The sequence below is a fragment of the Drosophila miranda genome, chromosome 4 (assembly GCF_003369915.1).
Source record: "Drosophila miranda strain MSH22 chromosome 4, D.miranda_PacBio2.1, whole genome shotgun sequence".
Lineage (NCBI taxonomy): Eukaryota > Metazoa > Arthropoda > Insecta > Diptera > Drosophilidae > Drosophila > Drosophila miranda.
The window spans coordinates 12,644,990-12,664,270 of NC_046677.1; the positions used below are offsets into that span (position 1 = coordinate 12,644,990).

Genomic DNA, 19,281 nt, shown 5'->3' on the forward strand with positions numbered 1-19,281 from the left:
TCGCCACCCCTTCCAATGAGTAAGTGCCTACTTATTCTCTCTAAAACCTTCAATAAAAAACAAAAGCTATTCATGTGGGGCCTATTGCAAAAAAAAAAAAGTGAACTTGGACCGTTTTTAAATAAAATAAATTTTTTTAAACTTAAGAACTTGTTAAATATGTTCGCTTTGGCTCAATTAATAAGGATATGTATAAATTTTTTCTTAGCTCACCATTTTTCCTTTATTCAACTTTGAGTTTTATTTTTAATCAAAAATAATTATTATTAATTAGGAGGTCCAGAATTTGGTCCTTCGCAATTGGCATGTCTATGTGGAGTTAGACAATGTTCTTTGGCTTCAATAAGTCCGCCAAAGGCACGATGTCGCTGTAGCTGTCGATACATAGAGTTCCTTGAGTGAAGAAATATTTCAAATGTGCTGAACATGTGAAAATGTTGCAGTTTGGGCAAGTGGCACACCATTTCATAGGGCACCGTATCCTATTCTAAATACCAGACGTTCCAGCTGCTGACAGTTTCTTCGCCAGAATTTAAAAAAAGTTCTTACTTTTTGCTTTTTTCTTTGTTTCATCGTTTGGCAGCAATCCAACAAGCTCTTTGCATCGAATCCATCAAAGGAAGACCCATCCAGAGATTCCAGTTGATCAATTTCTTGATATTTTAAACAAAATGCGTACACAAGCTATCAGGCTGAGCTTTATCAGGCTGCCTAGATCGTCCCATCCATCTCTACTCGGCTCAAATCTCGTTTTCAGATCTTCGTTGAGTGTTTTTCAATGCTTGTACCGGTGGCTTGAATATCTCCTGAACATGTTTCCGATACACACGTCCACGTTTCTACGTCCAGATACTCCATTAGCACCCAGCAATCGTCGTTTAAATCGAAAACAGTTGTATGTGAGGTTCTGACTTTGTTTTCCTCCGCATTGCGTTCGTCGTCGTTCCCAGAGGCTTTCTTCCCATCAGTGCTTTTCTTATTTTCCTCGAGAACAGCCTTTGCCACACTACTACCGCACGGCGTGTCCACTCATTTGGCTTCTTGCGCTATGTTCTGTTCTGCTTAAAATATCAGCCTTTACGTATGTATTCTACAAATGGATTGGAACTCTGGCCGGAAGGGAATTTGTTTTCTTAAATGCACATAAATAATATATGGTATGGCTATTACCTACGTTGAATCGATGCCGTTCAACTGAACCGTCAATGATCGTTGTGCGCGATGGATTGGACAACGCCAGCTGCCTCGTTCTCCTCGTGTTCTTCAGGAGCTCAAGCCACGGGTTGATGAGTTGCAGGCTAACCGAGTCGTACTCGCGTCGGACTGCAGAGTCGGGTTTTTATGCTGGATCCTATTATACGTAGTTTTGTAGCGCCAGGTCCTACTCAAGGCTGCCTGTTCGTCACAGATTTCTTATTTCAGGGGCGATTTCTTAAAAATATATGAAGAATCAATTACACATGTCGAATTCAAAAACAAACGCTCTATCGATAGTTTCAGCAACATTTTGTAAAGAAACATCGATAGTATCGATAGTAACAGTAGGGGTACCACTTATTATTTATTTGAAATCAAGAAAAAACAAGATAAGACAAAAATTAACTTTCTGCATTTCTTGCAGAGAATTTTGAAGAAATATTCATCACAATTTATGAAGAACTTTTTTGTCGAAGCCAATTCAGCTGCCAATAGTTTCCCGGATACACACAGATGCGCCATCCATTCAAAAGTACATACATATGTGTGTATGTATGTATGAATTTATCTAGCAAAAACAGAAAACGTGCGCCGTTTTTAAGCACTGTTAGAAATCAGCTGGACGCAGGATAAATAAAGAAAAGGATAAATTGAATTTAAAAAAGTGTAAAATGGATGGAAATCTTTGGGATTTGGCTGTGAAAACGTACAACCATGTGGTCACCGCAGAGCTGCGCATCAACGAACTGGTGCAGGAGCGGTCTGTTGATATCCTTTGTGGAGCCGCACTTCTAGAGTCTGTACGAGTATTCAATTTATTTGCAGCTTGAGCCTTGGCGATCCGCTGTGGCGTTTTCTTAGCGTTTACCTGGAGCCGGGACTCCTCTTCAATCTGGTGATTCCCCTGTGCGGCATCTACAGCCAGGCTCTGCTCACTCGGTTGCTCTTTGCGGTTGGTCTGGCCAGCACGCTCAATTCCTTTGCCAAGTGGTACGCGCCTGTTCCACTTACTCCGTAATGCAAGACTGACTGCTCTCATCTCCCACAGGATACTTCCCGAGCAGCGTCCTTTGTGGTTGCTTCGAGAGATCTACGCCAGCAATGTGCGCAGCCCCAGCCCCGGGGTCGCATTGGAGAGCCATCCGCTGAGCTGTGAAACGACTGCTGGCATGCCCTGTGCCCATTCCATGTCCTTCACGATGTTCACGCTTACCATCTGGATGTTCCTCTACGCTCACTCCCGCCAGCGGTGGCTCGCCGGTACAGTGGTCCACGGCTTGATTTTCTGCATGTGGCTAAGCCGCCTGTACTTAGCCACGGAGTTTTTGCACCAATGCGTCCTGGGCACTTTCATTGGCATTCAGGTTATGGACGCACTCGACCAAAAGAATGACTATTTGTGGTCGAGGCGTCGTCGCTGGGCAGTGACTGGAGTGTTCCTGCTAGGTGGCCTTGCCACAGCAGTGTATTTTGTGAAGCTTAGCCTGGACATCGATCCGCATTGGTCGGTACGCGAGGTGCGAGAAGATACCGATTCCTAGGAGCGACCAGCAATGGGTTTTAAACCGTCCGTTCTATTGGCTTTCTGTTGCAGGCCTTCAAGTGGTGCCCAGATCCTTCATATATGCGACACGAGGCAAGTCCCATTTTCTTTCTGGTGCGCGACTTGGGAATTCTCATGGGCATAGCTCTGGCATCGCCCCTCTCTAATCTGTAAGTCAATGCAATATATTGTTCTAATATACTAAATGTAATCATCCCATCTAGGGACACCAAAAATGCATCACTTTGGCGACGCTGCATTGTCCTGGCAATTCTGGAGCTGTTCAACTTCGGAATGCGTTGGGCCACGCCCAAGCAAAATGGACGTTTCGCCTTCTTGGCCTACGAGCTGTTCAGAAATGCTGTGCACTCTCTGTTACTTCTAAAGAACCTACCAAGACTCTGGTAGTTTTAAGTTAAATAATGACTTGGGCAGTGCTTTTGGATTTCTTTGTGATTAGGGAGCTTAATCACAAAGAAATCCAACGATTAGGTATGTATTTTTTAAATAGTTAAATATGTTTAAATAGCACATAGGACTAGATGTGAAAGAATGCTTCCAACTAAAGATTAAATTTAATAGAACCATCAATTTGCGCATCCCTAGAGGCTATATTGAATACAACTTTGTTTGTAAATATTCCAACTTTTTCTGAAGAATGCTCGTATGTTAAAAACAGAAATCCTCCCTAGAAATTTACGAAAGGAATAGCAAATTAATTATTTTAACAGCGCGTCTAACCGAATATCGAAATGATAAATAATAAAAGATATAGTATTTAGTAGAAATTCGCATATATTTTTTAGATCTAAATAATATTTTTCCATAATGAATGTTCACACGCGGACACTTTTCTTTTCTGAAAAAAGAGCCCCAGTGAGAATATATCTGTATTTTGCAAATTATTACAAATTAATTACTTACCTTCTTGGGCACTTTCTGCCTGCAGTGCTGTGTTCTTTCGTGAGGTGCGTCGGTCGGCTCTGAAGAGACAATCGACGCGGTCGGCCTCAAAGAATGCGTAGACAACGCGCACGTTGTTGGTGAAGCCCCCGCCGTTCTTCCAGGCACTGACAATCACAATGGGGTCGCCATCGTTGATCATCTCCCCCTTTTTAGCGGTGGTCAGGGCGAACGCAACGCGCTCATCCACGTCTTCGGCATACTCACTGCTTGGCTCGGCTGTATACAGGACCGGAACGACACCTCGATGGAGATACACCAAGCGGGCGGATCGTTCGCAACGCGTCACCGCTATGACGGGGCAGCGGGGCCGAAACTTGCTGACCAGAGCCGCCGACCGTCCGGAGGTCGTAAGGACAATGATGAGCGTAGCATTAGTGCGCTTGGCCGTTTCTACCGCGGCAATGGCCAGCGAATGGGCGGCGTCCAGCTCGCCACGCACCTCGCTGACCAGATCGGAAAACAAGTCACGATACCAGAGAATCTTCTCAGCCTCTCGGCAAATCTCATCGCACACAGATATGGTCTCGTTGGGATAGGCCCCGATAGCCACCTCGGAGGAGAGCATGATGCAGTCCGCCCCGTCGATGACGGCATTGGCCAGATCGAAGGACTCGGCTCGAGTTGGGAACGGGTTGAACCGCATCGATTCCAGCAGTTGAGAGCTCAGAATGCATGGCTTGCCCATCCTATTGCATTGGCTCAAGATACTCTTCTGGGTGATGAGCAGCTTCTCGACAGGTATTTGGGTTCCCAGATCGGCTCGAGACAGGAGAATCCCGTCCGCTTCACGCATTATCTCTGAGAAACGACTTAGAGCGATCTTGCTGTCTATTTTGGGAATTAGCTTAATGTATTTTCCCTTCTCCCCCAGGACGGCACGCAGCTCCTTCAGATTCTTGGCACTTCGAACGGCCGAGGCGAACAGAAAGTCGACATTGGCCTGCATGCTGAACTGTATGTCAAACATATCCTTTTCTGATACGGCTGGCAGGTCTATTTCGATCTCCGGAAGGATAACGTTGCGGTTGTTGCCCAACATCCCGCCTTGAATCACCTCACAAATGAGCCCATCTACACCCACCTCCTGAATAATGAGAAACAGCTTGCCATCATCGATGAACACACGATCTCCGGGCTTGGTGAGGTTGATTATGTTCGGGTAGTCAACATAGATAGCATCCTTGTTTCCCTTGTCATACAGATCCCTGTTTATTGAGAGGCGTATATTGTCTCCTTGGCGCATCAGTATCTCATTGCCGGCATCCAGGATTCCCGTCCGGATCTGTGGCCCTCGAGTGTCCACCGCAATCGCAGCCGTTCGGTTCTGACCCGTTTCCTTTTTGATCCGTTCCAGCGCGTCATTGACCAACTCAATGGTCTGGGTGTGCGCTTCGTGCGATTCATGGGCAAAGTTCAAACGAAATATGTTCACGCCCTTCATCAGCATGTTGTATATGGTATCCGGATCCCGCGAGCTCTCGGAAATAGTCGCTATAATCGATGTTAGCCGACGGTGTGAGGCTTGATTGTTCAGATCCAGTTCGCAGATATGGGTCAAATGTGTTGAGCCCTCGCGCAAGAGGTTTTTCGAAGATAGAGACATGATTCATGAATTTTCGAGGATTACAATATAATTTTGATACACTTTTCTGGAATTTTGTTAATTTTTTTCAATTTTTTTCAATGAAATATGGAACAATGACTACTTATTTGACGTATCCCTTGAAACTAGTAGAAAACCAGTCTTGATGCTGGCAGTCGCAGAACTCGTGGCATTCAGTGTAATTTCACAGGAATCGGCATATAAAATCTGGTTTTTATAGCTGTGACAGTCTCAGAGATTTAGGTGCTCAACAAAACGAATGGACAGTCGAGCTTGTCTTAAATATCTTATGAAATTCAAGAGTCCCAGAGTCGTTAAATGCTGCAAGAAGGTGTCCAACAGAGCCCTATGCTCTTCGCTCGATTATGTATTATAAGTATTCATTAATTTCGTATTTAAATAATTTGGATCATTGAAAATGTAAATCAATTTATTTGTGTAATTTTTCATGTTTTATTTTTACACTTTTTGAATGTGTTTTTTCGCAATCACTTAATACACACTACTTAAACAACAAACCTAATCTTAAACAAAGCGACAATTAAAAATTAAATAGGCACGAACTTAATTATGTCTGGTAATGTTATGTTGGAGCCATTTCCTAACTAAACTAAAGTAGAGTTCGTCATACTTCGAGTGCTTAAGTACATTGACTTGAGCTTTACATTACAATATCTTTAAAGACTGCTACTAACTGCGACTAAAACTAATGGCAGTATGGGCACTAACAATAACTACGGATAACGATTGGCTAACGCTAATGAAAATGCATTGAAAATGAGTTTAAATTAATTGAAGAGAAATGGAGTTGAGCGCTAGCTGCTAACTGCTAACTGAGTGGAAATGGAGCGAGAGTAATGTCTAATTTGTCCGATGTGTAGCTTGGTTGATTGCCAGCTGGATGCCAGCGGGGCATAGCCTGGAGCTTGGGCTTGTCGCATGGCGGCATGGGGGAGACTATCTGCAGCCGCATGACTCCACCACCATATTGGGCAGAGTCTTCAGAGTGGCCGTATTGCTCGAGTCCATCACAACCAGCTGCAGCGAGGAATACTGTTTGGCGGTGCAGCAGGGCACCAGCTCCAGGGACTTGTTTGTACCATTTGTGTTAAGGATTTTCTGTGGAAGCAAGGAAATTTTCGTATTGATCAGCATCACAGTATCGCACAGTAGTCGTGTGTCTTTAATGAACCTACCAACAATGAGCTGTGGTGGGAGGCAGCTTGTGTGACGCTCGCCAGGGAGCTGCAGGAGCCGCGGCAGAAGTAGGCGTGATAGCCCTCCGGCTGAAGGATCCAGTTGCTCCAGCCAATGTCCTTGAAGGATATGTAGAGCTGCTCACGGCAGCACTCAGTCACGCCGCTGGAACAGTTAATACTACGCTTTTGCCGCGACTTGCTGCGCCGGTTCTGGGTGTCAATCATTATGAACGGTCGGTAGTCCTTGTCTACCGATATGATATCCTCCATGTCGCTGATATCGCACGACTCGCACGTGATCTGGATCAGGTGGCTCAGCTCGTGACTACCAATCCAGCGCTTGATGGGCCACTCGATGTCGATCTTCATCCACTCATCTGAAGAGATACAAAAATTAACATTTAAAAGTTAGTTTATTCGATTCATTCATCTTTCATACTGACTATTCTGACTGTTATTCTATTCCGAATCTCCTTATCTCTGCACTGACCCAAGGAACTCCCATTTTTGGAGATGGGCTCGCATTTTCAGCGGCCAAAGTTCAGTTTTTGCACCCACAACATATTGAAAACAACAATAATATTATGTACATATGTACATATTTTGTGAAGTTATTCACCCACAATCTACCAGGCGGCTGGCTATCACGAATCTGTGCAATGATCTCTCTAATTGAAAACACAAACATGCTGATGATGATGATGATGGAGGAGGAGGAGCAGCGGTTGTCAACGTTGCCACTTATCGGGCAGAAATTATTAAAACGTAAAATTAGTATAATTTCTTTATAGCATATAGAGCATGTCACTGTTTTTGATTTCTTTCCTAGGGGTATTGGGGGTCAGTTTTTGCGTCTCTGCTGCTGAGCAAAGGTCCATACGTGCCTTTGCGGATAAGGTTCTCTGAATGTTTCGCTTATTTGGTTTCGTTGGGGATTAGCTTATGATTAGCTTACCTTGGACATCCACCGACTGAATGGCTATGGCTTTGGCCAGCGGCAAATATTTGGAGTCCATCTGCTCCTCCACTTCGGAAACCACAATCGTCTGCTGCTTCTTGGTGTTGTTCGACAGCGGACCATCGATGGGGCTGGCGGTGTGGTTCTGCTTATTCTTGAAGAGCCACAGCACAGCGGTGCTCACATCGAATCCGTCGGCATCGGCGTCGTCGATCTTGAAGCTGAAGCACATTGAGGGATGCACACCCAGGCGATTGCACTCTGTCTCCTCTGGAAAGAACACGATCGGAAGCGAAGTGCATTGATTAGTTTCGTTTCTGTGGGCTGTGCTCCGAGTCTCTTCGCGGGTACTCACCTCTATTGAGCAGTATGAATTTCTTGCTGGTGCGGGCGTAATAATCGTCTAGTTCCTTGTTCTTGCTGCTATCATCTGGATGATTTAGCGTCACTCCCTCGAATATGGGTTTCGGCAGCTCCACGGCGGACACGTTTGGACTCTCCTTGAGACGCAGCTTCTCCAGGATCTGCTGCTTGACAAACTCGATGCGCAGATGTGTGAGCTCCTCTTCGGTGATGTGCTCCACCTGACGATTGCTCTCGCACTTGGGACAGCCTCCGGAGGACTTTGTAGTGATGGTTGCATTGAGTGAGGGCTCAGATGGCTCTGTCTCTGGCGCTGGTTCAGCCACTATTGGAGGTGCTGGCTCTGGTTCCTGGCTCTCCTCCTGGTCTATTGTCGTCTGCTTCTGCTGCTTCAGCTCCAACTCTTGATCTTGTAGTTCATTCCTCACATAGAACAAGGGACTCAGGTTCGACTCCTCGTTAGAGTCTTGGGCAGTGGCCGCCGTATTAGGATCGTCGCCGAACATGTGCGAATAGTCCATAAGGCCATCTGCGAGGACAGCGTGATGCACGGGGAGCTCCTCCTCATAGTCCTTGCTCAGGTGCTGCCACAGTCGAGCCATGGGCATGCTCTTCAGCTCCGCCAGCGCCGGGTGGTTGTAGCTCCTCTCCTGCTGCAGGAAATGGTCACGCTGATGGAGCTGATGCCTCCTCAGCCTCGTGTAGTACTGCCTCTTCGCGTCTTCTTCCTCGCTGGTGGGATCCGGTTCCACGTGCTTCAGCTCTCTGGATCGCTGCTGCCGGATGTGGTGCTGCTGCAGCTGCTGCGAGGTATGCTGGACATGCTGGTGGGGCAGGTGCTTTGGGTGCGGGCGCAGGATGTCGCCGCGGGAGCTGGGATGGGACCGGACGTGCAGACGATTGTAGATATTATTGTTTTCCAGGGCCAGGCACAGCAGCAGCACCAAGGTAATGAAATATTTGGCCATTTTTAGGGCTTTCTCTCTTGCTCGTCGTGCACTGGAGGGACTTCAAAATGGGAATTGGCTTGTATTCGGAATGGGTTGCTTTCTCGCGCAATTCTGGCTCTCGTTCGGGGCTGATTGCTATCTATTTGGCAGCATTAAAATCTCAATGGGTAATGTTTTCTGGCTTACAAAATTCATAGAATTGCAGCTGAATTCACTTATTTTTGCCGTTTTGCTGCCTTGTTTAACCACTCTGGATACTTAATGGGGTTTCTATACTCTTGTTACACGACTTATACGCTTGGACAATGCATGATGTTTGGTTGTCAGAGATTTCCAAATTTCTTGGCGAGCTGCAAGTAGGAAGAGAGTGTGGAAATGTATCTTGGTTATTGCTTGAAGAATATTCCAACCTATAGCTCCGATTAATATCAAACTGGGCTGAATATTATGGTAAATGATAGGCTTTACAAACGCTGACCAACAATTGAGTAGCCCCCGAAAAGGGGTCAAATTTGTACTTATATTGCCCTACATAGATAGATACATGGATCACATTTCATTGGCTGTTTCGAGCCAGCTACCGCAACCCCACTTATTTTCCAAATCGATATGCCAACATCTAGTGTCCAGAGTTCAACTGGCGAATCGCAGGGCAACACAAAATATCTTACTTAATTTTTCAGCAAAATTGCATCACTTTTAGTCAGCAATCCAACTGTTAAATGGAATTGGAAACGCGGCAAAGTGCAAATCTGTGAGATTCGTGATTTAATTGGCAGAAGATTTAGTTTCGTTTTGAATGTGAAATATTTAATTGACGTTATCACTGCTTCAGTTCAGTACAGCCTTATGGCGAACCAAAAGTGCTGCGTGGAATTGCGCACAACAGAAGCGTTTAATGTTAATCGGGCTAGGATTTGATTTAAATGATCGTCGTTCACTAGTTTCTAGAGTTGCTGATAAGCAGGTGCAATTAGGTGGCAATTAGGGACGACGTCCACGACCACGACCACACACGTACCGCGATCGCACTTCGTTTGATGGGATGGGATGGGTATTTGATGACTCGGCAGGCGCTCGATCTGGGGGGGGTCCGCTCGCTTGAACCCGGACACGAAACGGGAGATTCTCTTTACTTATTCGGTTTTGGGCCGCGTTTGTACTATTGTTTGCACATTCGAGTACATATACTTTTCAATCTGTTCCGTTTGACATGCGACAGCGCAAACGAGTTGTGAATGAATGAAGCCGTTGGCTGATTAGTGGAACAATTTATGTGACGAACGCCTCTGATTGATCGTTCCGCGAGAGGGAGAGCGAGAAAGCGCGGAGGCGAATGCCACTCCGAACCCATCCGAATCGAATCGAGCTGAGCCGAGCCGTGCCGAGCGACCGGCAACCGATCGTGCTCTTAGCTGGGTCTTGACTTCCCCTAGACACCGCCAGAGCCAGACAGAGACCATTGTCTCATGGCGCGAGCCGAAGACAAGTGCATATGCAAAGTGTGGCGCCCATTGCATCAGCTTTGAAAGAAGTCGGGGAACCGAACTGCATAATCTTGCTTGCAGTGCTAATTTTGTACTCTGTCCACCTGCCATCGCCACGCCCCCTATATAGTGGCTGTAGCGCTGCAATTTTGGCAACTTTTCGCCCCCTAGAGGGGATATTCCGGCCATTTGAATTTAATTTTATGATCTTCCCGAGAAACTCATTCATGCTAATTACCCCAAGGCACAATCAAGCCCGACTTTGATAATCCGACTCGATTGTGTGTCAATCAATTAGACGTTGAGAGGTTGCTGATAAGCGCTCTCCGGCCCTCCATCCGTCCGTCTCGGAGAGGTCTCGTAGAACGTGGCTCTGGTCAGTACAAAATTTTGTATGGTGCTACTGCCATTGCGAAGGGGGCCGATCTACATACGAGTACGAGTGCATGAAATACGGCACAAATCATCACTAAATGGCCACCAATTAACGCCGCTTATTGTGTGATTTATAACCCGGTTAATCGGATTTGGGTAATCGATGCTGGCGATTAACAAATCATTCGCATTCCTAATGATTAAGCTGGTATGTGACATCCGGCGGCCGGCGCTTTTCGGAATTTACATGTTTCTAATTCAAATGAAAGTATTTTGTGGAAAGCGGGCATTTTGCAGGCGGTGTGTTTATTTTCGTATGGGAATTTCATCAGCCAGCATTTCTTTTGTTCTGTTCTCTGTTAAATGTGGAACAGTCGGTAAAGGTCAAGAAAACTGTGCATATGTATGTACATTCGTAGTATACGCGTATGTATAGACATTCGAATGCCAAGAAAAATCACGAGTTATACGTTTAAATTCATTTAAATGTTTCAGTGGAACACGTGCCTAATCTGTCCACGCCCGTCACGAACTGGGGTTTTCTGATACTCGTATTGAAGATTGTCAATTAGATCGTCGAAATGAATAGGGGGAAAAATGTATAATTCCGGGAAAAGTTAATGAGAGATGTATGGCTAAAAACTATTAATTGATTGAACGTCATAGAACTGAACAATAAAATATACCCCCCTATATATTGAAGAGCTTGTGTGGTGAACATATTATGAAACTGTTATATAAGATAATTGACATGAGCCAGTGGGGCTTACGCCACTTCCCACACCTACTTCCTACCCCACTTCGATTGTGTCCTTCCCTTCAGCATAGGTCATAGTCTATCATCCCATCGAATATTTTTCCACGGGTAATCTACGTAGATTGCCACGTTCCAGAAGTGACGTCGATCATGGCACCAGGGGGGATCAGGAAGTAGGGTCTGGCGCCTAACACGCGACATGCGGCCCATTTTTGACGTAATTTCAGCCTGCCGCTGTACGAAATGTAACGATTGACCGACTTATCAGGCCCACGAATCAATCAATGGCGTGCGACTTGATTTGCCGCCCGATCGGAGCTTCGCAGGAGGAGGCGAAGGGAGCAGGGCGCGAAGCCCAATTGAAGAAGGTCGCTTAACGCTGAGGGGAGGGGAGAGTCTCGTTCAAGGCGGGTCTACGTCATCGAACACGCTGGCGCTGCGTGATTTTAGTTGGAGCTAGAGCCATGCCAGACCTCAGGCCCTCTCTCTAGCTGCTGCAAACTGGAGTTGAGTTGAGCTGAGTTCAGTTCGGAGACGTTCGGATGGCTCGCTGTGGGGTGCAAAGTACAGCCTGACGACTCTTCTTGGGGGTTTTCCATGCCTCGCTCGGCCGTATCATTTTCGCATTAATTACGGGGCAGCAGCTGGGGCTATCGTAATTGCCTGGCATTATCACTTGCATTTCTTCTCCGGCAGTTGAATGCACTGCGAAAAAATGGCTCAGCTTTCGGATTTTGGCAATAAATCTGTCGTTTTCTACGCTCCGCTCTTGTACGAGTATGTGTTTTCACGCCGCCTACGGTGATCAGCTCTTTGGAGCATGCCACGCTGTGAACTTTGGAACCGTTCCGGAGATTGCCCCGATTGCCACCAGCAGCAGAAATAAATCTCTCTTAATACTTTTTTCCCCTACAGTCATCAGAAATGCAGGCTCCACTGATCTCTACTAATGCCAACAAAAATAAGTATGAACAAAAATTTCAGGATTCCAAATAAATCCAGGCCAAAAGCTTTCGCAAGCTTTTGCACACGTTGCCCGAAAGCTTTTGGAGGTTAGTTTTCGAATGGCTTCCGTTACCAACAAATGGCTACCAAAACGATATGCATCAAGGCTAAAGTGCTTACTAATTAAGTGATAGGCCTCGATGATGGAACGTTTAGTGCCTTGATTATTTTTAATCAGTCCATGAAATAAGAATTAATTAGAATTTTCCATGTGCTGGAGAATTCTGAATCTTTCCGATATCACATATATATTTTAGATGTATAACCATTGAAAAATCTACTATTCCTCCACTTGATTACATCCACATCTTTTAAGATTCACTTTTCTTTTTCTTTGATGGACTATTATGTCCCAATATGCACCATTGTATTATGTAACTCACCTTATTAATATATAATTCACTTTTTTTGTAACTATAGACCAGGTTTTTCTTTTCAGATTTTTCCTGAATGTCCTTGGATAGTTCTTTATTTGCTTGAAATTTTTTGCAAATCATCAGCACAGAAAAATCATTGATTTTATTTCACCATTTGAACTTGAGCCCTAGGGAGTGACCAGCAGTTTTGTCATTAAATAAAAACAACTGATACTTTTTCACAAGAAAGTGTTTTCACAGGAATTCACAGTTGGCACCTAAAGAATTCGTGCTTATTGATAATATCTGTATAGTCTCCCAATTTATTCCTCTTGTTTCTTTTCTTTTAATAATTTGTTTTTTTGGTCCGATCGTTCAGAACGACTGCGTATGAATAATTTGACGATGGGCGGCAGCAACCGTAAAGGCTGCCCTGGCCTGGTTGGATGGTATAGTATGGTATGGCATGGCATGGCATGGTCTGGTCTGGTATGGTATGGGTATGCTCCGCTGTGGTTGGGATGTGTTAAGTGATGCGCAATTTTTTTTATTCGGCGTTCCATCAAGCCGGAGAGCGAGAGCTAACGAGAGAGGGAGAACCGAACTGTGATAAGACGAGACTGGCCCCTCTCTGGATGACTTCGTGACAGCGATCCGAAATCCGGTTGGGGCTTCGGGGCTTCGGGGCGTTCGTTCCGCTTGTCGTCGATCGCCTCCTGGCTCGATCACCCACACCTCGCTCAAAACGTGAGCTGACGTCGCGCGTCGCCTGGTCGTAGTCATCGCCTGGACTGGGAGTCCAATGTTGGGGCTATTCTGTTGCGCTGGTCGAACCAGTCCAAAGTTCTCGCTAGCCAGCAAGTGTTTGATAGCGGGCATTTCTTTTATGAAGTTCCCATCGCTTTCCCCTGATAGGTTTCGTTTTCGTTCGGTGCGTTCTGATCGATTCATTAGGGCCAATCTATGGCTAGCGGTTATGACGCTCTTGAGATTTCTTGTTTTTGAATTTTGTCCGCTTCGTATCGTTTGTTATTACCATCGATTAGCATGGGTGAACAAATTATTATAGAGTTTTCACGTCGGTGGGTCATGCCTGTGCCCATAGGCCTAAATGTATTATGTAGATTATGTACTCGGATTACATTTTGACTTTGATACGCTTCATCGTGCTTCAGTTTCAGACCACATGCCAGTTGACTGATTAGATCTATCTCAGTTTTCGCATGCCTTGAAACATTAAAGCGTTCACCTCAACTACAATGTGATGGAATATTTCTATTAATCGGCAACTACCTCCCAAAGCAGCAGGCGTACTACTACTACGTCCTGTACCTCACTCAGAATCGAATCGTTTAGCAGTGGCGCGTGTGCTAAAAATCACGTCACACAAAGTTCGGCTTATCATGGCCGTATCTCTGGCAAGAGTGTATTTCATGTAGTCTATTGAGATCCCATAATATTTACTGTTAAAGTTGTTTAATTACCTTCGAAAAGGGGAATGTTATTTCCCTTCATCATAACACCTTGCTATCCAACTTTCAACTTGATCGGACAGTAAGTGTTCGTTATTTAATGATATTCCCATTACTCTCTCCCAATGAGTTTCGGTTATCAAACATTTCCAATGCTCCAATTTTTATAGATATTTCTTGAAACATCTTCGTTAGGCGGGATATTAAATGGGTGCACTATTTCTCGCCGATCAGCCATACGATCGGACAATCAGAGAAGTCTTTATAAGTGTATGTATTTAGTATATACATATATATGTATTACACGCATGAATATTGAAAGAACCTTGCTCGTCTAGACTATCAAGAACATATTGGCACAATATTGCACATACATATACTTGGAAATATTTCCTTATGTGGGCTGCAAACTTCTATACGTATACACTATACCCCATGCGAGAGGGAATTTAGTTTAAAAAATAGCACACACCCACAAACCCTTGCCGATTATAATATTATTATTATAATTATTATGTCATTGGGAAACATCTCTTTTGGTCTGAGCTGAAAGCAACGAGATGAGTCGATGAACATAAAAATAGGGTTCTGTAAACAAGTTGAGTTTATTTTTACCGCAGTAATTTTTGGGTTGATAGGTTAGATTGAAGGCTGGCAGCACAAAGTCTTCTGATTACAGAGGATTTCTTGTTGACAACCGGAAAGTAGCCAGACATAAACACACATCTACATCATATATATGTACTTTCTGATAACCATTGATAACACCCACGACTTTCGATTTTATAATTAAACGCAAAACAAAGAAATTTAATTTCTAAAATGAATAATAATTGGAGCGCACATTATCAAAAAAATGGGTCCTCAGAACTCAACTCTTGGCTATAAACGTCTAGAATTTTCCAGTTTTACACTCATTATTTTTATAGACATAATAGTCTATCGTCTAACAGAAATAAACGAATTTTTGCGAAGCAAGTTCGACTCCTGTTTAAGTTTTTCACCTAAAAAGAGCAGTTACTTAGTTAAGGATACTTAATCACATTTAGAAATAACATATCTCAACCGATTGAGCATTGAAGATAGCCTTGGCAAATAGAGCTATCGATCGTTATATTCTATCTAGTCACAAATGTGACATTTTTGTAACCATTTCGCCCGCAGCCCTGGGAGAATAATCTCCAACCAATTATCATACATTTTATTTCACAACATATCGCTCTATCGGAGCGATCAAATAGCGCTAAAAAGACACACACACACGCATCGCAAAAACGAATTCAAATTGGCTGATTCATCCGCATGACCAGCCGGTCGAGTTTCTGGGCTTTTAGCCGTACAGGTGCTGTCCCAATTGTGGTCAACCATCATGTGGAACGAGCGTGAATCCTGGCCCGGCCGCAAAAGATACCCGTAATTGAAAGCAACGAAAAAAATGTGATGTATGTGGTGTTTGAAATTAATTAAAAACTCAGTCGAAGCGAGGCTCTTTAATCAGTTAACTGGGGGAACTTTCCATGAGTTTTGTAAATATAAAACAATTGGAATGAAGAGCAGTAAGGGCGAGCCATGAACGATATTGAACAAGCTGGATGATGATGATGGTGATGGTGATGATGATGGTCATTGACAAGTTGGACTGTGGACCCAATGCAGTCGCAGCCACAGCCACAGCAACAGCCGGAGGAGCAGACAGCCAGGCTAGACGACACATCGATGATTTTGAAATTGAGATGCGAGAGGGTATATTTAGATTTTCTCGAGACCAAAGTCCACTACTGACGAGTCATGTGCCGAACGTGTGAACCATTTCGAGACCAGAGCCCAAATACGAATTTATCGAATCGTATTCCACTCAATTCCCTCAATCATCTGGCTGCAGTAAAGAGCAATTAACTTGAATTGTCGAGGAGCACGCATGCAGCTCGTGTCTGCCAGAATTTCGAGACAGCCAGGGCCAGTCGTCATTCCTCCCAGATGATGCATGTGCGGATCTCTCGGAACGCTAAACGGTGACGTGACCGTCGGCATACATTGTTTACCTTTGGCGCTCAATTCAATTATCTTCCCCACTATTTTTTGCATGTGCTATAAATAAAATCTCTTCATTATCACTGGCTAGAGGGACCTGTCTAAATTTAGCTCATGTGCTACGCATATTTTCCCCTTACCACAATTTTATAGCTGATGTGCCGGTATATGCTCCGAGTAGTGCCACATGCCATGGATTAGCTGGTGGGATGCTAACTGCTAGAACTGATCTCACAATTCTGTTGGTGGGAAGAAGGCAGTATTCTGCTTTGATTTAAAAATACTAGGCTCTCAGTAGCAATAAATGCTCTAGGGTATCAGCATCGATGACAGTCAATAATGGGACGGTTCAATGTTCCCAGGCTTACATAATTCAAAGCACTTGACCTTTGCAATTCAGATATAGTTCTAGGCTTTATCGAGTGCACAACCACGTATGTTGGGGATCTAGTGAGTCATATGTTTCGATGTTAAAACAAAGTCTAAACATGACGGAATTATCAGTTGCCGAATTGGCACCCCAAGTTTCGCAAACGAATAAAACACCAGCACAATTGTGTGTGCAGAAGTCGATTATGAGCCACAGATAAGGCACTCATCGAAGAGGAAATTAATGAAATCGGGGAATAAGTGTGCTGATGGCTAATGCCAAAAACAAACCAAATTATACTATTGATGCAAAACAAACGAGGGGAACGTTGTGAGTTGCTGCGGAGACCGCAACTCTACAGTTATACCCGATACTAAGTCAGTATGGCTCTCCTCCGGCAGACGCCGCTAATATTAAACGACACGACAAGGAGTGCGTGCGAGAGAGACAGAAAATCCGTCTGAGCGTGACGTCGGGCGCTGCGTAGCCAGTGCAAATTGATTTGTTCCTTTTGGGTATAAAAATGATCCGATCTGATCCAGATTCAGCAGTCTGATAGATATGGTCATTATCTATGATTCTGCGTTTTTAGTTTTCTCGAATCTGCAATCTTGTGGATGCAACAGATTTTCGTCTTTTGTGGGGGCGGAAGGGGGTGGGGCGAAATTCTGAGATATACGTTTTATAGTGAGATCTAACAGAAGTGCGGATACCAAATTTGGTTACTCTAGCCTTAATAGTCTCTGAGATTTGTGGATGCCCCAGATTTTCGTCCTTTGCGGGGGCGGAAGGGGGTGTGGCGAAATTTGGACACGAAACGGTCAAGGTCCGATATCACAGGAGTGTGGATACCAAATTTGGTTGCTCTGGCTCTTATAGGTTCTGAGATCCTTGAACTCATATTTTGCAATTGGCAAAGCCGACCATGAAACCTGTGTGTTAGAGAGAGACAGAGCGAGAAAGAATGACATTTTTTTCTTGATTCTGGCTATAATAATTATACGGTCTGGTTGAGATTTTACACTCTAGAACATATAGTCATCCTCTACGATTCTGCGTTTTTGGTTTTATCGTATCTTTAAAAATGTGGATGCCACAGATTTTCGTCCTTTGTGGGGGCGGAAGTGGGCGGGGCGAAGTTTTGAAATATTTTTGTAGCAGTGACATATCACAGAAGTCTGGATCCAAAACATCGTTGCTCTAGCTCTTATAGTCTTTGAGCACTAGGCGCTGAAGGGGACAGACAGACGGACGGACGGACAGACGGACAGACGGATGGACGGACAGACGGACAGACAGACATGGCTCAATCGACTCGGCTATTGATGCTGATCAAGAATATATATACTTTATGGGCTCGGAAACGATTCCTTCTGGACGTTACACACATCCACTTTTACCACAAATCTAATATACCCCAATACTCATTTTGAGTATCGGGTATAAAAAGGAATGGAAGCAAATTAGAGGCACGTGTAGCCTTGTCATAACCTCATCGTACCCCAAAAACATTGATACCGTACACAAAAGTTCGAAGAATTATAGGAAAAATCCGAACAAAACTGATTGGTGGAATCTAATCTCGCGATGCAGTCCATCAGTTTTGAATAACAAAAAATACATACATATAAGTTTCTCTTTAGGAAAGCTCTACGCCGTCCCAAATCCGGAATCTATCCGGATTATGTCCGATGACACAGCCCCCCAATTGCAATAGCCCGGCTGGGGCTGAGCGCGTGCCGCTATATCTTATCTTGCACTGTTGGGAGCAAGTTCAAGTGCCAACTGTCCATTCCCCCATTGGCTAATGACCAGTGTCCAGTGCGTGAGAGTGTTTACATTTCGTTCTACGCCTCAACACGGATCGCATTGGGCTAATCAATCATGCCGATCGCTATTTTGAATGTACGAAGACCGTCGAGCACTTCTCTGTGATGGTCGCTTAATTAACTTCTGGGCCGATTACTTAAAGATACTCTCGAAAGATAAACAATATGGAAAATCACGAACCACGACGGTGGACTAGTGTGGCTCGCCGCCTGATAGAGGCGTGATATCCGTACCGTAATTAATAGGCTAGGTCATAGAGGATTTCTATCCATTAATGAATGGGGATACATATGTAGGTTATTCCGAATAATTTCAATCAAAGTGCAAAAGTAAAATACAATTTTAAATATTTCGTAATACTTTTTTCATTTAATTTTCTTCATTCAGTTTGTTTTGCTTTTGCTTTCCTCTGCTCTTCTGTTCTTCTGTTCTCATGTCCATATTATGTATTTATAATATTATTAGTTGTTCATCTTCCTGTTTCGTGTTGTATTAATCTTAATTTGGTTTTAATTGCATTATTTAAGTATTACCATTTACTTATAAGTTTCGGTTTATAATTAGAATAATGAGCAAGTTTATATTAATTTATAATTAATTTATGTAAGTATGCGGTTCTTGTATTTCTTTGTGAGTGTGTGTTTTTCCTTGTACGAGTATCTTATTAGTTAGGTTTTTCTCAATTTTGTAATGTTTTCCTTTGTTTTTCTTTTACTAATTTGTTAATAGTATCTCCTTGCCTGTCTTTAAACTATTAGGTGAAATTCTTTGTAGACTTTTCCATACAAAATAACATAAGCTTTTTCTATATTTCTGTGT

General features: G+C 44.0%; 3 protein-coding genes and 1 long non-coding RNA gene across 6 annotated transcripts; 1 reads left to right on the forward strand and 3 right to left on the reverse strand.

Moving 5' to 3' along the window:
- Positions 1-193: 193 nt before the first annotated feature.
- LOC108163036 lies at positions 194-1,501 on the reverse strand. Its single transcript, XR_001775620.2, has 2 exons — positions 1,171-1,501; positions 194-1,109 (listed from the first exon to the last, which is right to left on the reverse strand). It is a non-coding gene; the product is annotated as an uncharacterized LOC108163036 (long non-coding RNA).
- Positions 1,502-1,582: 81 nt separating this feature from the next.
- Positions 1,583-3,528, forward strand: LOC108163547 (glucose-6-phosphatase 2). Of its 2 annotated transcripts, none has more exons than XM_017298908.2 (5): positions 1,583-1,957; positions 2,023-2,187; positions 2,246-2,701; positions 2,792-2,910; positions 2,965-3,056. In XM_017298908.2, the coding sequence occupies exons 1-4, from the start codon at positions 1,869-1,871 to the stop codon at positions 2,883-2,885; spliced, it is 804 nt and encodes a 267-aa protein (XP_017154397.1). In that variant the 5' UTR covers positions 1,583-1,868; the 3' UTR covers positions 2,886-2,910; positions 2,965-3,056. The 2 variants fall into 2 exon arrangements, with proteins under 2 accessions (XP_017154397.1, XP_017154395.1); XM_017298906.2 differs by having other exon boundaries at positions 1,586-1,957; positions 2,246-2,714; positions 2,965-3,528.
- Positions 3,518-5,626, reverse strand: LOC108163546 (pyruvate kinase). Its single transcript, XM_017298905.2, has 2 exons — positions 3,665-5,626; positions 3,518-3,599 (listed from the first exon to the last, which is right to left on the reverse strand). Exons 1-2 carry the CDS (start codon positions 5,307-5,309, stop codon positions 3,577-3,579), a joined length of 1,668 nt encoding a protein of 555 aa, XP_017154394.1. The 5' UTR covers positions 5,310-5,626; the 3' UTR covers positions 3,518-3,576.
- A 94-nt stretch (positions 5,627-5,720) lies between these two features.
- LOC108163545 (inhibin beta A chain) lies at positions 5,721-13,157 on the reverse strand. Of its 2 annotated transcripts, none has more exons than XM_017298904.2 (5): positions 12,787-13,157; positions 7,822-9,129; positions 7,464-7,736; positions 6,506-6,885; positions 5,721-6,428 (listed from the first exon to the last, which is right to left on the reverse strand). In XM_017298904.2, exons 2-5 carry the CDS (start codon positions 8,795-8,797, stop codon positions 6,267-6,269), a joined length of 1,791 nt encoding a protein of 596 aa, XP_017154393.1. In that variant the 5' UTR covers positions 8,798-9,129; positions 12,787-13,157; the 3' UTR covers positions 5,721-6,266. The 2 variants fall into 2 exon arrangements, with proteins under 2 accessions (XP_017154393.1, XP_017154392.1); XM_017298903.2 differs by lacking the exon at positions 12,787-13,157 and adding an exon at positions 9,801-10,026.
- Positions 13,158-19,281: the final 6,124 nt, after the last annotated feature.

What these genes read in the sequence shown, in the direction of transcription:
- LOC108163547 (XM_017298906.2), top strand. Translation starts at nt 1,869, where the DNA reads ATGGATGGAAATCTTTGGGATTTGGCTGTGAAAACGTACAACCATGTG. An exon ending in CGCATTGGTCGGTACGCGAG is followed by an intron (nt 2,715 to 2,791) that starts GTGCGAGAAGAT and finishes TTTCTGTTGCAG; the next exon opens with GCCTTCAAGTGGTGCCCAGA. An exon ending in GCATCGCCCCTCTCTAATCT is followed by an intron (nt 2,911 to 2,964) that starts GTAAGTCAATGC and finishes CATCCCATCTAG; the next exon opens with GGACACCAAAAATGCATCAC.
- LOC108163546 (XM_017298905.2), bottom strand. Translation starts at nt 5,309, where the DNA reads ATGTCTCTATCTTCGAAAAACCTCTTGCGCGAGGGCTCAACACATTTG. An exon ending in GGCAGAAAGTGCCCAAGAAG is followed by an intron (nt 3,600 to 3,664) that starts GTAAGTAATTAA and finishes CTCTTTTTTCAG; the next exon opens with AAAAGAAAAGTGTCCGCGTG.
- LOC108163545 (XM_017298904.2), bottom strand. Translation starts at nt 8,797, where the DNA reads ATGGCCAAATATTTCATTACCTTGGTGCTGCTGCTGTGCCTGGCCCTG. An exon ending in ATTCATACTGCTCAATAGAG is followed by an intron (nt 7,737 to 7,821) that starts GTGAGTACCCGC and finishes TGTTCTTTCCAG; the next exon opens with AGGAGACAGAGTGCAATCGC. An exon ending in TCAGTCGGTGGATGTCCAAG is followed by an intron (nt 6,886 to 7,463) that starts GTAAGCTAATCA and finishes GTATCTCTTCAG; the next exon opens with ATGAGTGGATGAAGATCGAC.